Raw genomic sequence first — 15,407 nt, 5'->3', positions numbered from 1 at the left:
TCTTCCCTGTTACAGAAAACCAATACAGGTTTAACAGTGCCATCAAAAGTATTATTTTGTTGGTTTGTTGATCACGAAGTACAAAGTAGATGAGGAAAACTAGGATTCTGTGTGTATTCAACGCGCCGCCATTGTTGTTTACAATGCGTGGAATGGTGTGCTGTGATTTGTGGAGCGGATTTATTGCATTCTGCAGAGAAGCAGGAGTGCCGTTTATCGCGTTTTGGGAAAAAAGGGAGAAAAGATGACAGAATAACACAGCGGATATTGGATTTTGCGTAAAATTAAGAATTTACGTTTTAATACTGACCAGATACAATACTGATTTTGGCGGTAACTAATTTTTTAAAAAAAATGGCGTTATCGCGTTTTGGAACCAAACTCTTAATTTGTATCGGTAGCCAACAATACATTGTATGGGTCAAAATTATAGATTTTTTTGCCAAAAAGATCATGTTCCTTGAAGAAATTTTGTAGATTTCACACCATAATATATAAAACAGGTATTTATCATTAGAAATATATGTGTGGTTAAGGACTATATTTGGACAACTTTAAAGGCAATATTTCCAAATATTTGTTCTTAAAAAATTTTTTGCACCCTCAGATTTTTAAATAGTTGTATCTCGGCCAAATATTGCCCGTTTCTAACAAACCATACATCAATGCAACGGAAAGCTTATTTATCCAGCTTTCAGATTATGTATAAATCTCAATTTCAGAACCTTATGACTGGTTTTGTAGTCCTGGGTCACGTATTTTATGTCATCATATACACTTAGACCTAAAATAGAACATAATGGGGCAGTTTCCCAGATAGGGCTTATCTTAGTACTATACTAAAATGCATTTTTGAGCTCACTAAATTTAAAAAACACATTGAACAGACATATCTTCACATATATCAGTGCCATACTTGTATTGGTTTTTTGTGTGTGTGTGTGTGTGTGTGTGTGTGTGTGTGTGTGTGTGTGTGGTATGTTTGTAAAAAATGCTTAAATGTCCTAATTTATAACGCTTTGTCTGGATTAATCTGAACCCTGTCTGGCAAACCGCCTCCATGAAAAATGCAAACTAATTGCATACAGTAAAACACATTGTTAACAGAAATATTGTTATGTATCCACATTTTAAAGGAATAGTCTACTCATTTTCAATATTAAAATATGTTATTACCTTAACTAAGAATTGTTGATACATCCCTCTATCATCTGTGTGCGTGCACGTAAGTGCTGGAGCGCGCTGCGACGCTTCGATAGCATTTAGCTTAATCCCATTCATTCAATGGTACCATTTAGAGATAAAGTTAGAAGTGACCAAACACATCAACGTTTTTCCTATTTAAGACGAGTAGTTGTACGAGCAAGCTTGGCGGTACAAAACAAAACGCAGCGCCCCTCTAAGCGGATTCAAAAGAGGAACTATATTGTATGGCGTAATAGCACTTTTGGGCGTACTTCGACTCGGCGCAGTAACACCCTCCCTCTCCCATTGTGAGAGTGAGAAGGGGAGCGGACTTTTCAGGCGAGTCGAAGTAATATTGAAAATGAGTAGACTATTCCTTTAAATTTATGGGACAATTTTGTCATGTATGGGGGTGTAGATGCTGTGTGGCTTAATCTCAAAGATGTGGACTTGTATGCTTGTTCTTCATCAGATGAGGATGAGGAAGGTGGGCGCGAGAGGAGTGTTCCCCTGTCACCACTAGAGAGGTTCTTCTCCGAGGGCTCTGTTAAACAGCAAAAGAAGAAGAAACCCAGCAAGATAACAGAGGGCAAGGAAGAAAAGCCTAAAGTGAAGAAAAAGAAAAAAAAGGAGGTATGCACAATAAAACTTGACATCATCAGAATGTATCTGATTTTTTGTGACGTAGATTTCGGTTATTTATAACCTTTGATTTGTGCTTTTGGGCATTGTGATCAATTGAATTTATTTAGCGCCTTCAGGACCAAGGCCACGCATTGTCTCACCTGTATCAGGCTGACACTAAATCATCCATATAACAAATGGCATCCTGATCCAGCTTTAGCCCGCACTACATCACAGCAGTCATAAGAAAGAGCAGGTGCGCTGTTGTCGGCAATACCACGGCTTAAGCACTGCTGAATGCTCCATATAAAACAAATTGCCCGACCCAAGTGTATTATATCAGATTGTTTACCATTCAGCCCTTTTATTCCTGTCCACCATCCCTCCGTGCCTGCTGTGTCATCTGCGCCGTGAAGTGAGATAAAATGTTTGACAGGTCAGTCGGTCACAGGCCTGCCAGCTGACTGTAGTCACCGTCGGGATAATGAGAAGGATTTCCCTTTTCTCCTTTCTCTCTTTCTTTCTTTTCTCGCTCACCCTGCCTCCTCTTTCAGATTCGGTCACTCTGTCAGGGCTCCTTCGCTCCCTCCCTCTCAGCGGTGGTAAATGTGCCGTGGAGAGGGCAGAAGGGTCTCCCCTCAGCAGCTAAGCACCCTGCTTGGCGTCAGTCATGCTCTCCCTGCAGTGCCGTGTCAGACATGGGCTCAAATCAATGCGGGTCAAAACCGCCGCCTGCCCTTCCGCTGTCTGCAAGTTTAATGGCTCAACTCACCAAAGCTGATCGGCCACCTGTACCAAAACCTGATTGACTGTGGAGAGTTTGGGGATTGTAACAGGTGACTGGGAATTGATGCTTTGTCAGATGTAAGCAATGATAAGTGATATTTCAGCAGGAGGGATTCGTTTTTGTCTGGACTGGAAGTGGAAATAACTTTTGGAAATTTTAGTTTTAAAGAGCACCTATTGTCCGATTCACATTTTACATTTACTTTGGTGTGTAAGTGTGTATAAGTACATGTTAAGGATATGCAAAAGGTACATATCCCAAAGTAAATGATGACGCGTGTTATCTTCTCCAATGTAAATCTCTTTTTTTTGGACTACAACAAACACACGGATTGTAGGCAACAGTTTACTTCCTGGAGGATTGGTGATTTAGACAAGACTGACATTATCATAATTCCTCCCGCATCAGAATTACAGCCTGTTAGTTAACTCCTGTAAGCACTGCATTGTGACCAAATATTTCAAACATGGTAAGGAGCGTTACATTTCCAGCTGACGTCAGAGGTAGGGCTGTAACGATTAATCGTGCAAATGCGCGTTTTCTCAATGAATGAATTTGAATGAATTACGGTGAAATCCCGGCACATCCGAACAGCAGGGGGCACTCTCATGCAGAAACTCCCTTTTTGCCACAGAAGAAGTAGCATTACAAACACTATTCCAGGAAATGTCTACAGGAATATTTATATCGCTGTTCTTCAAATTGTTTCAGGGATTTTCATGATAATAAAGACTATTTTGAATGATTTTTATTTAATGAGTGTTGCTTTTTTAAATGTACGTTATAAACGACTCCGACTCATAATGATTTTTAGATTGATAAGGACTTCCTGACCAAATGCCGTAGTACACGCACAAGCTGTGCATGAAACAAAGAAGCGGAGCCTTGCGATTCAGAATCGATTTCAGACAGGCATTTTTAATGTGACACGCAATTTAATCGTTACATCCCTAGTCAGAGGTATTCAGGCCAATCACAATGTACAGATTAGCTGGCCAATCAGGGACACAGAGTTTTTCAAATATGCGTTTCAGGAAGAAAGTGAAATCTGGAGCTACAAAATTGTACAGTATGTGGAAAATAATGTTTTTTTTTTTAATAGACCACGCGAACATATTGTATTATACCAAATACACAAAATAACGTTGTTTTTAAGCAATAGTTAAATAACAAGGAAACAATGCTTTATCATTTGCTGGCCGGAATTGAAGTAGTTTATATGATTTGTGACCCAGTCTTCAAAAACCATGCAAGTTTTTCCCCCCTCATAAAATCTTCATACACTGAAAAAAATTATTTATTCAATTAATTTTTTTAAGGCAAGTGGTTGCAATCAATTTATTTAAGCTACATTTAAACAAAAAAATAATAAAATAAAATAAAAAAAAACTTTTGTTTAAAGGACAAGTTCGGTATTTTACACTTAAAGGGCGTTTTGCAGGTAAAATTTTTCAACGAATTTGTGCAATTTGCTTGTTGATAATAAACATTTAAACTGTTATCCATTGTATTTTATGTTGTTGGGTATCACAAAACCTGAAAAAGTACAGCGGTTTGCAATGATTCTCCTTTCCCCCACAATGCACTGTATGACGTCACGCTGGGGAGAGAATTTACCAAAGCCGCCTTGAGAGCATTGAGAATGACTATAGAAAGACGAGTAAAGTACAGTTCTGATAGCGCAGATAATAGATAAATACATAGATAGATAGATAGATAGATAGATAGATAGATAGATAGATAGATAGATAGACAGACAGATAGACAGACAGACAGACAGACAGACAGACAGACAGACAGACAGACAGACAGACAGACAGACAGACAGATAGATAGACAGATAGGCAGACACCCAGATAGCATAACGTTAGCATATCTTCGTGTAGAAAGTAAACAAACAATTAACATACTCGTGCATGCTGGCTTGAGGGGGTACATGATCCTGCCTAAAATGGGTGTAACTTTATGCGATCTTCAGCACAAACGTTTTTGGCAGCATGTCTCTAATCCTGGAAGCTGAGTGAGGCACGTGACATCTGTTCGCGGGGACCAGCGACCCAAACGCCCTCACTTTCTTACAGCCAGTAGCGGAATGGCAATCGGGTTCCCGCAGCCCGCTGGTCAAACTGTGCAGCCTCTGCTCAACAAAGTATATAAAAGTGCTCAACCTGTTCGGCAGGTCCAAACATGTACAGGATTTATAAAAATATGGTGATCAATGAGCGGTTCCTCCTCAAATGGCATAGCCTGTCGTGATGTAAAAAGCCGCCGAACGCCTGTTTATTACAGTATGTATGCGGTCGGAATCGGATCCGAGTATGCTGCAGCTGCTGACTGCTGCTGCATATAAAATGATCGTGTGATTCGTTATAATCGCATAAACAATATAACAAAGCATCCTTTTATTTTTTTTACAAAACAATATATTTGAGATATTATTTGATAGACTAGTAAGTGTGGATTAAGGATGTTTAAAAATCTCTAGCCTGGTGGTCAGGACATGAATGGATCAAATCAGGAGATTTGCGAAGTTTTATTTATCTCCACATATATCATAAATAATAATTAGCAAGGTAACTTTGCAGTATAACACATTATAAATTTCCTACGATGTATATATGATTTCCAAATTATATACGTAAGTATTAAACAGCAATAAATGTCTCATCTATCTCTATGGCTCTGGCTGAGTCTTTCTCCACTTCTCCCCAACGTGACGTCATCGCAGAATTGCGTTAAAAAAAACGTTAATACCAAAAACGTAAAAAAAGTGGTCTTTAAGACCATTTTTGAGACATTTTAAAAATTATACACATATCTTGAGTGATTTATGTACCCATTAATCGACAGTGGTGGTTAACCTGCAACATACACTTTAAAGCCCTGTTTTCAGATTGTTTTTGGTGAAATAGAACGGTTTTGACTGAAATTTGGATATATGATGCTGGCCCGGGAATTTTGGGGTGTTTGTTGTATCAGCCCTCACCTCTACAATGGCTGCATAGGTGCACTGGAACAATCATTCCTAAAATGCATTAAAAATTTTTTTACAAAGACGTGAAACTCACCGAGTGGTCAGGGGTGTTTACTGATAGGCACACACAAAAATCGCTTCAAAAGATGCTTTCCAACAGGTTTTATCGTAGTTTTTGTCCAACTCCATTGACTTGTATTAGATGTGCTGTGAGGTGGTATTACTCCGCACCGGGAATGTTGGATGTATTCATGCAATTGGAAATGGCGGATTATCGCCACCAACTGGGCTGGAGTGTTTATTATTCAAGCTCTCAGCGGAAGAATGCACGAGTGTGATGCGTTTGGAAAAATAGGTCCACAAGTTTACAACGAATGCTAAAACACCTGTTGGAAAGCATCTTTTGCAGCAATTTTTGTGTGAGCATATCAGTGAACACCCCTGACCACTCGAAGAGTTTCACGTCTTTGTAAACGAAAGTTTAATGCATTTTAGGAAGGATTGTTCCAGTGCACCTATGCAGCCATTATAGAGGTGAGGGCTGATACAACAGAAACCGAAAATTCTCGGACCAGCATCATATGTCCAAATTTCAGTCAAAAATCTATTTCATCATAAACAATCTGTAAAATACCGAACTTTTCCTTTAGCTTAAATAAATTGATTGCAACCACTTACCTTAAAAAATTGAGTACATTGAATGAATCATTTTTTTTTCAGTGTACATAATGTAAAGAACATTCCGTAAAAATATTTGAAATTGAAATACTTGAAATTTTTTATATTAACTGAGCAAGGTCATGCCAATAATTGAAATGGCATACATTTGGCATACAATTGAAATGGCATACATTAAATTCCATATTTATTCAAAATCAACAAGCTCACACAAGGACAGTAACATCTGCCAAATATCTCCTTTTGTATTTCATGAAAGAAAAACTCAAACTCAACTCATTTGGGAACATCATAGTAAATTATGGCATTTTTGAGAACTATTACTTCAAATACTGCATTATGTATTGAAATAGCAGCAGAATGGTGTCAGCTTAAATACATCGTTGTGGCATTTATTTACGTTGGACCTTTTTTACTTTTAGGTAGACAGATAGGTTTGAATTTTGGGAGACCTTACAGCTCCAGCTGTGAAGCTCTTTAGTGGTTCCCCCTTTCCTCTCGCTTAAGCACCCCCCTTCTCTCTCTCTATTTCTCTCTCATATTTTTTGCTTTCTTCCTCTCTCTCTCTCTCATTATCTTTCCCTCTTTCTCTTTTTTCTCTCTTTCTCTCTCCCTTTCCTCTCTCTTTCTTTCCCTCCCCCATATACGTGATTGAGATTTGTCTAGACGGGCTCTACAGCGCAGGCACTGCAACCATGGGGACTCTGCATAACAAGCTCGTTATGCAAACGCGTCTGATTGGATGGCGCTGTTCCATTGGCTGCTGCAGCAGAGAGAGAGCTTCCCCCTGCGCCCCCTCCCTAACGCTGCACAGTTTGGTTACCATGGCAACACAGAACGGCTGCTGGTGGAGCTCGTGCGCTCTGCGGCAGTGCCGGCCTACCCTGCGATGAGGAGACGTCTGACAGCCAGTGTACAGCTGCAGCACAGCAACAGGCTTTCTCCAATCGCACACATACACACACACAGTACATTCACCCACTCTAACACGTGTTCCCTAGCACTAGCAGTGTGATCTCTTTGATTGGTTCTTCTGTTTCCAGATGTTACTAATAATAATGTAATAATGATCTGGTTATCGTTTATTGGAAATGTACGAGTGATTTCACGTTTATCAGTTGTTGCGCCACAGCAAATGCCTGGTTTTCATTAAAGTCGTAGTTCACCCAAAGACAAGAATGCTTTCATAATTTACTCACCCTCATGCCATCCCAAATGTATATGACTTCCTTTCTTCGTTTAATTTCAAATCTAATAATTTTATATTAAAATGCTGTCATGTTATCTTAGAAGCCAAAATGGCGAAGCTCCAAAAAGCACATTCATCCATTATTAAAGTAATCCAAAAGACTCAGTGGAATAATATATGGCTTCTGAAGCAAATCAAAATGTTTGTCAGAGAAAAGGATAAAAATGTTGGGGTTATTTATCGATGCGTCACATATCCATGACAACATAGAGAACAACGCTGTATGTTCAGATATGGTGGCACACATTGATTACATGTCTCGTGACTTCGTCATATGCAGATTCAAGGTTACAGATGTGCCATATTTGAACTGAAAAAGGAAGTCATAACTTGCCTCCCAAATGACATACCGAGCGTGCCGCACAAGCCCTGAAAAGTGAAGCCAAAACGTCTCGATCGCCGCCCAGTGACTGGTCCCAGTAAACCCCGCCTCCCCATGTAATTTAATGGGACTTGAGACCAACTAAAAAAATTAATTACACTTCAATTATCTTTTTTCCGAAGCTGGTTTCTGTCATTTACTGTAGTTTTTATCACGCTGATGTAAATTCAAATGTTTGTTTTTAAAATAAGTTTGTGTTTAGTTAGTTATTTAATAATTATAAAAACGGTAGTGTCATGTCATGATTGATAGCTGTGATATCGTGTGATATGCGCATTCTGCGAGGGCGGGGTCTTGATTTCGCGGCTTTACTTCCTGCTCACTACTGCGCAGGACTGGTCCCGAAATCGCTACTGCGCAGACTCAAGACCCAAGATATCAGCGCCGTATCGGGACACTGGCGGCTTCACTTTTCACCAATGGAAGAGAGCGAACAGGCGTCGTCCATCTTTTTTTACAGTCTATGTCACATACTAAGGCAAATGCGTACTAAATAAGATGAAGTACCTACTCTTCAACGGTTGAAATAGTACGTTCTATATAGTATGAATATGGGTAGTGTGAATGTAAATCAAGTGACACATGTCATCATAATAAACAACCAGTAAGACGTCAGGTGATCCCTGCTGAAAAACCCAGCAAAACCAGCATATGTTGTGTTTTGGTGCTGGTTTGCTGGTGACCACCAGCATAATTCTAATGCTGGTCCATGCTGGTTTGGTGCTGGTTTAACTAGTGGTCCTCAGCATACCAACAAGACCATCATATGTTGTGTTTTGGTGCTGTATGCTGGTGACCACCAGCTAAACCAGAACCAAACCAGCATGGACCAGCATGGGAATTATGCTGGTCTATGCTGTTTTTTTAGCAGAGATGTTATACAAGCACAATTTAACCATAAGGTACCACTTTTTGTTTTGTTTTTACATTTAGATGTAAAGCCGTGTTACCACTTTCTGACTTTTTTTGAACATGAAGACGCCTCTTCTTCTTCTTCTTCTTCTTTGGGTGACTTCTCACCCGGGGGGTTCATGGGATAGTAGTGTCCATCAAATGCACACTTCAAAATCTTTCCTGAAGTAGTAGATCATTCGGGTAATTTTCCAACTATTTTTCGAATACTATGAATTCAGGCATACTACTCGTCTCCCCTAATTTTCGTCTCCTATATAGTATGAAAGTAGGGCATTTCAGACACAGTGATACACATCTGAAATGGGATGAGAGTGAGTAAATATACCCCTTAGTAACTTTCAATGGCAGGGGGCGATTTTCAGGCACTGCGTAATATCATTGCGCCTCCTGCAGCCATGTTACGGCAGCAAAGTGATTGATTATTACGCCAGAATGAGAGTATAGATCCTAGCCATATCTGCCTAGAAAAATTCAACTTTTAATTTTCCATCGGTCTTAGTACACGATGTAACTACAGAAGAGTCAAGTTTTAAATACGAAAAATATTGCAACTCTTTGTTTTTTTGTGTGATGCTAATGGTCTAATCAGATTCAATGGATTATGCTAAGCTATGCTAAAAGTGGTAGCGCCAGACCCTAAGATCAGCTGAATGGATTCCAAAACGGTAAAAATCAAATGTTTAGCTCTAGGGGAGGTAGTACGTGAGTATATTTTCAAAAAAAGTGGAGTGTCCCTTTAAGGTTTGAAGATGTGAGGGCTTTACCAAATAGATGGATGTCAGTTCTCCATTTCAAACATCTGTGGTCCAGAGCAATGAATTTGTCCACTAGTGATATTGGTTTTCGATTGGTCGAGCCTGACAGGTGATGCAATGCGCTTATGAACACACTACTATTTAATAATAGCAAATAGATGGTATGCAAACTTATTCAAAGAGACATTTAAATTTCCCTAAATCATTCACCATCCAACTAGCTGTCAGTAGATATTAAAACAAACACTAGGTGGAATGACCAGTCACTTATCGGTAAAGGCTGATAATACCTGTCGTCATTGTATAAAGTTTTGTAGCAATATTTTTAAAAAACCTGTTGCAACAGGGGCTCGCTCGCGCACTGGATGACATGTCGGACAGGGAAGACCGGGGCCACAGGTCAGGAAGCGAAAGCAGCACCTACAGTTCCCTGAAGAAGAAGAAGAAACCCAAAGAGAAAAAGGAGAAGAAAACCAAACAGAGAAAGAAAGATGAAGACGAGGACGATGATGACGACGATGATGGAAACATGAAGGTAAAGTCAGTTCTGACAATGAGGTACTGTATTTCTTAAAAAATGCTAATTACCGTTTCTTCAGGAACCAAAGTCATCCAGTCAGCTCATGATGGAGTGGGGTCTCGAAGACGTGCAGTACGCCTTCTCAGAGGATGACTATAAAACGATCACCAACTACAAAGCTTTTAGCCAATTTCTGAGGTAGGATTTCCTCTCTAATGCCCGGCTGTCAAGTTGTCTTGTTCTATTTTAAAAACGCTCCCTTATGCATATGCTAATACTTGTACAAAGTAATGGCACTGTGATGACAGTTTTCTTATAACAGGCATGGAAACAAGAGGAACTGTCAGACCTCACACTATGCAGGTCCATGCAGCCAATATGGGGTCTAATCTGATCCAATAGACACTCTGATCTGTTTGGATTGGGAGTGTAAAATATACATTGAATAATCTATAATAATGTGCAATGTTGCTTGGCAACTGTTCGCATCTTACAGCTAATGAACGTTAGGATATTTTTGAACATTGTTGACTTTGCATATAAAAGCACATAGTAGATTTTGCATTGCTTTGCGCTGTTTTCCTATCACTTAAAAAGTAAAATCATGTTATCGCACAGCCTTGTGTAGCTTGATGCATTATTCAGTCAGAAATTCGCCACACGAAACCCAACCTCAGAACTGTTTTCTCTTTGTTGTTGTACTCGGTGGTCAGGCCCCTCATTGCCAAGAAGAACCCCAAGATCCCCATGTCGAAAATGATGACGGTGCTTGGAGCAAAATGGAGGGAGTTCAGCGCAAACAACCCTTTTAAAGGCACCTCCGCAACTGCCGTGGCTGCGGCTGTGGCTGCTGCCGTGGAAACGGTCAATGTGGCCCCGCCCATCTGTATTAGAAGTATTCAACAGATCTCACCATCTGGGCAAATCAAAAAAGCCAAAACCAAAGAGGGAAAGGGTAATTTTTTTGTTGTATAGCGGATTAAATATAAAGTGTAATTTTATTTATACGGATTAAATAAAAAAGCATTCACTGCAAAAAATGACTTTCTTACTAAAAGTGTTTTTGTCTTGTTTTCAGTCAAAATATCTACAAATTCTTACATCAATATGTATTTTCTTGATGAGCAAAATGACCTAAGAAAATAAGTCTAGTTTTTAGACAAAAATATACAATTTAAGTGAATTTGTGCTTTAAACAAACAAAATTATCTGCCAATGGGGTGAGAAAATTTTGCTTAAATTAAGTGTTTGAAGGTATTGCAGAGGATTTTCTTTTTCCGGGTGGATCATCAAGACTATTGGTCCTCCTAGTTGTCAATCAGGAGTGTTGCGCAATTGCATTTTTTTAAAAAGTGGAGAAGGCGGATCTTTTCTAAAATTCGAGAAAATCCTCTGCTACACCTTTAAGAAAAAGAAAACTTATTTTTAGGGTTTTTTACCCCATTGGCAGATATTTTTGCTTATTTTAATTTTAAATTTACTTAAATTGTATATTTTTTGTCTATAAACTAAACTTATTTTCTTTGGTCATTTTGCTCATCAAGAAAAAGCATCTTAATTTAAGAATATTTTGATTTGAAACAAGACAAATATACGAATTACGAAAGTTATTTTTTGCAGTGTTTACATTCGTTACACATGCTAATTGATTGACCAATTGTTTGTTTGCGAGTCTGGAATTTTGTTACTATCAGTTAGTGAAAATATGGCCTTATATGCATGTACAACTTCTTAAAAAATGCAAATTCACAAGCTAAATATTTTGTTTCACTATACACTGCAAAAAAATTATTGTACAATGCAAAAAATTATTTTCAAGAAAAAAAATCTTAGTATTTTTGTCTTGTTTTCAGTAAAAAATATCTAAAAAATCTTAAATTAAGATGCTTTTTCTTGATGAGCAAAACGACCCAAGAAAATAAAAATGTAAGTGATTTTGTGCATAAAAAAGCAAAAAAATCTGCCAATGGGGTAGGCAAAAACATCTGTAACATTTTTCTTAAACACTAAATTCAAGAAAAATTCAAGAAAAATGTACTTACCCCATTGGCAGATTTTTTGCTTGTTTTATGCACACGGTCACTTGGATTTGATGTTTTTGGTCTGGAAGCTGGACTTATTTTTTTGGGTTGTTTTGCTCATCAAGAAAGGCTTCGTGATTTAGGAATTTTAGATATTTTTACTGATTTTTTTCTTGAAAATCATTTTTGCAGTGTATAATTGTAAAAAAAAAATGGTCTCATTCCTCACCAGTATGTGTTTTGTTTGTCTCATCTGGACTGCATTGCAGGGCCTGGTGCTAAAAGAAAGAGTAAGCCAGTTAAAGAAACAAAAAAGAAAGGGAAGCCGAAGAAGTCCAAATCGAAAGCAGGCCAGGGTGGAAAAAGGAAAAAAGGCTCTTCGGTAAGGATGCCTTTTCACTAAAACATGCGTCACATGGAAAAGATTCCCCATTGCGTTTGATGTTGGAGATTTTTTTTAAGTTTGCCAGTTGTTTCCACTTTCCAGAATAATTCACAGATTGGTATTTACGAATACTTTTCTAGTGTTTTTGTTTTGGTTCCTCTCAGTTTTACTAGGTTTCCATGTTTTCGTGTCATAACCTTTATACGATTGGTAGATTGTAATCATAGACGTACTGCCTATTACAATACATGTCACATCGTGAAATCATGTGGTTTGAAGTGTATTATGCTGATGTCATATTTCCTAGAGTGAGGAGGATTTCCTGGATGACTTTTCAGACTTTGATGACATCAGCATTCACAGTGCCTCCGTCCGCTCCGACACTTCAGCAGCACCTAAAAAGAAAACAAGCCGTCGAGGACGAAAGAAAAGAAAAAGTACATTTTCGTTTTGTTTTACTTTCAGAATAAGCAGACACAGAGTCAGTGTGAGCAGAATTTTGGCTAATTTGACATTATGGCATCAACTACCAATAAGAATGTTGTACTCTAAATTTACCACGTTCACTATATCTACCAAAGAATTTTCTTGATAATGACACATTATTAAAATTTCAAGTTTAGAAAAATATTAGTTCATGCTTTTCATCGCATCATGCTTTTCTTTTATGACTGTATTACTTGAGGATTGTTGTTATATGTACTGTATATGAAACGTTGTGCTGCACTGATGCACGGCACGCTTGTGTTCGCTCTGTAATGGTAATGCAGGAGAGGATGGAGACGGTTACGAGACAGACCATCAGGACTACTGTGAGGTCTGTCAGCAGGGTGGAGAGATCATTTTATGTGACACCTGTCCTAGAGCATATCACCTGGTGTGTCTGGATCCAGAACTGGAAAAAGCCCCTGAGGGCAAATGGAGTTGCCCCCACTGTGTGAGGAAATCCCTTCCTGGATCACGCACACAAACACATACACACATGTCTCTTTTTAACATCAAACCACATATTATTTTATCCCAGGCCTAGTATAACCTAGTACCTCATCTCGTAGGAAAAAGAAGGCATCCAGTGGGAGGCCAAAGATGATGAGGAGGAGGAAGATGAGGTTGCCGGTGAGGAGGAAGATGACCATATGGAGTTCTGCAGGGTTTGTAAGGATGGTGGAGAGCTGTTGTGCTGTGACACTTGTCCGTCCTCCTACCACATCCACTGCCTCAACCCACCACTGCCTGAGATCCCTAATGGAGAGTGGCTGTGTCCGCGGTGTATGGTGAGAGACGTCTGCACAGCTTGATTCTGTTATGTACGAGTGTGACACCCAATTGATCATAAGGTTTGGTTCATTTAATTGGTTTGAAAACCGATCTCAGGTGTACTTTTGAAAAGGGTTCATGTGAACCACGGCACATTTCCTGGTTTATGTGAATTTAATCCAGATGTGAACTGCTATTGATGACATATTTTCTTTTTGCATCGTTTGCCTCTAGCTTGGTCGTAAGACCAAATAAACAAATCAAAGCAAAATAAACACTGCTCTCCAATATCTAGCATTCACATTTCTGAATGTTTTGCCAATGTACCTTGATAAGGAGCAGTAGAAAAATGAAACTTTTATGCATTTATCCAAAGCGACTTACAGTGCATTACAATTACAAATGTTTTACCCCTGGGTTCGAACCCATGACTTTTTGCACTGTCGATTTTATGCAGAGGTGGACACTACTTGAGTATTTTAGTTACATTTTCCAAGCTTCTGTGCTTTACTAAAAATGTTCACTACATTCTAGGATATAATCATACTGTGTATTCCTTTTATGTTGCATATTAAAATTGATTTAATACCTAATTACATAAAAATTGTGTACTTTTACTTTTCTTCAGTAAAAGTACGAAAGTACTTTTTACTTAAAGTCGCATTGAAATTTAAATGAAAAACTATATATATATATATATTTTTTTTTAATATTGTGGTATTATTAACAAATGACTTATCTGTGAGCTTCATTATTTGTAAAAAATGTATGTGTGCTCATAATCTATAATTAAAAATGCAAATCTCATCACCTCCTCAAAACGATCTCTCTTCACTTCCGGTCATATGGTATGGCAGGTGGGTGGGGTCCGGGAGAAGATCACAGCGATTAGCAATTAGCAACACGACCCAACTTCAAACGATCCAATCAGATCTCGATGGACAAATTCAAATCCAGACCTGCCTTATTTCATTTCAGAAGCCGTTTCATTCGGATATACGTCACCACGGGGAAAATAAGGCAATCGCTTCTTCCGTTTCATGGCGACTTTAAGTAAAAGTAAAAAATTTACTTAATGTTTAATGTTCTTAAATATTAAATATAAACCAACAACTTGAAATTATGAAATGTAGTGGAGTAAAAATTATGATAATATGCTTTGGAATGTATGTTTTTCAAAGAAAAACACTGATAAAATACGAATACTTGAAAATTTACTTTTATGTAGAAAGTAAAATACCTAAGTAGTGTCCGCCTCTGATTTTATGTACTAAGGGTAAAAACCATTATATGCAAATGTAAAGTCTATTATATTATTTAATAATAAAGGTGCTTTAAAAAGAATATTATATAGGCCTAGTTATTCCCAATGATATAGACTGCAAAAATGACTTTTTTACTTAGTACTTTTGTCCTGTTTTCAGTACAAATATCTAAAAATTCTTAATAAATCAAGATGCTTTTTTCTTGATGAGCAAAATGACCTAAAAAAATAAGTCTAGTTTTTAGACAAAAAATATACAATTTAAGTGAATTTGTGTTTAAAACAAGCAAAAAAATCTCCCAATCTGGTAAGAACATTTTTCTTGAATTAAGTGTTTAAGAAAAAGTTCAAGATTTTTTTTCTTACCCAATTGGCAGATTTTGTTTTGCTTGTCTTAAGCACAAATTCAAA

At 38.1% G+C, this 15,407-nt stretch overlaps 1 protein-coding gene across 3 annotated transcripts in view; it reads left to right on the top strand.

Annotated features, from left to right (window-relative positions):
- Window positions 1–15,407, top strand: part of chd5 (chromodomain helicase DNA binding protein 5) — a 41,545-nt gene that overhangs the window by 6,341 nt on the left and 19,797 nt on the right. For all 3 annotated transcript variants that reach the window (XM_073876131.1, XM_073876132.1, XM_073876130.1), the window contains exons 2-9: window positions 1,658–1,818; window positions 9,896–10,084; window positions 10,149–10,267; window positions 10,783–11,024; window positions 12,360–12,472; window positions 12,783–12,912; window positions 13,246–13,412; window positions 13,531–13,749. In XM_073876131.1, coding sequence (XP_073732232.1) covers window positions 1,658–1,818; window positions 9,896–10,084; window positions 10,149–10,267; window positions 10,783–11,024; window positions 12,360–12,472; window positions 12,783–12,912; window positions 13,246–13,412; window positions 13,531–13,749 — 1,340 coding nt within the window. The remainder of the gene's footprint in view (window positions 1–1,657; window positions 1,819–9,895; window positions 10,085–10,148; window positions 10,268–10,782; window positions 11,025–12,359; window positions 12,473–12,782; window positions 12,913–13,245; window positions 13,413–13,530; window positions 13,750–15,407) is intronic.

Source organism: Misgurnus anguillicaudatus, chromosome 14 (genome assembly GCF_027580225.2).
Source record: "Misgurnus anguillicaudatus chromosome 14, ASM2758022v2, whole genome shotgun sequence".
NCBI classification, from domain to species: domain Eukaryota; kingdom Metazoa; phylum Chordata; class Actinopteri; order Cypriniformes; family Cobitidae; genus Misgurnus; species Misgurnus anguillicaudatus.
Note: the sequence above shows the minus strand (reverse complement) of the source record. Positions and strands in the feature narration are given on the sequence as shown.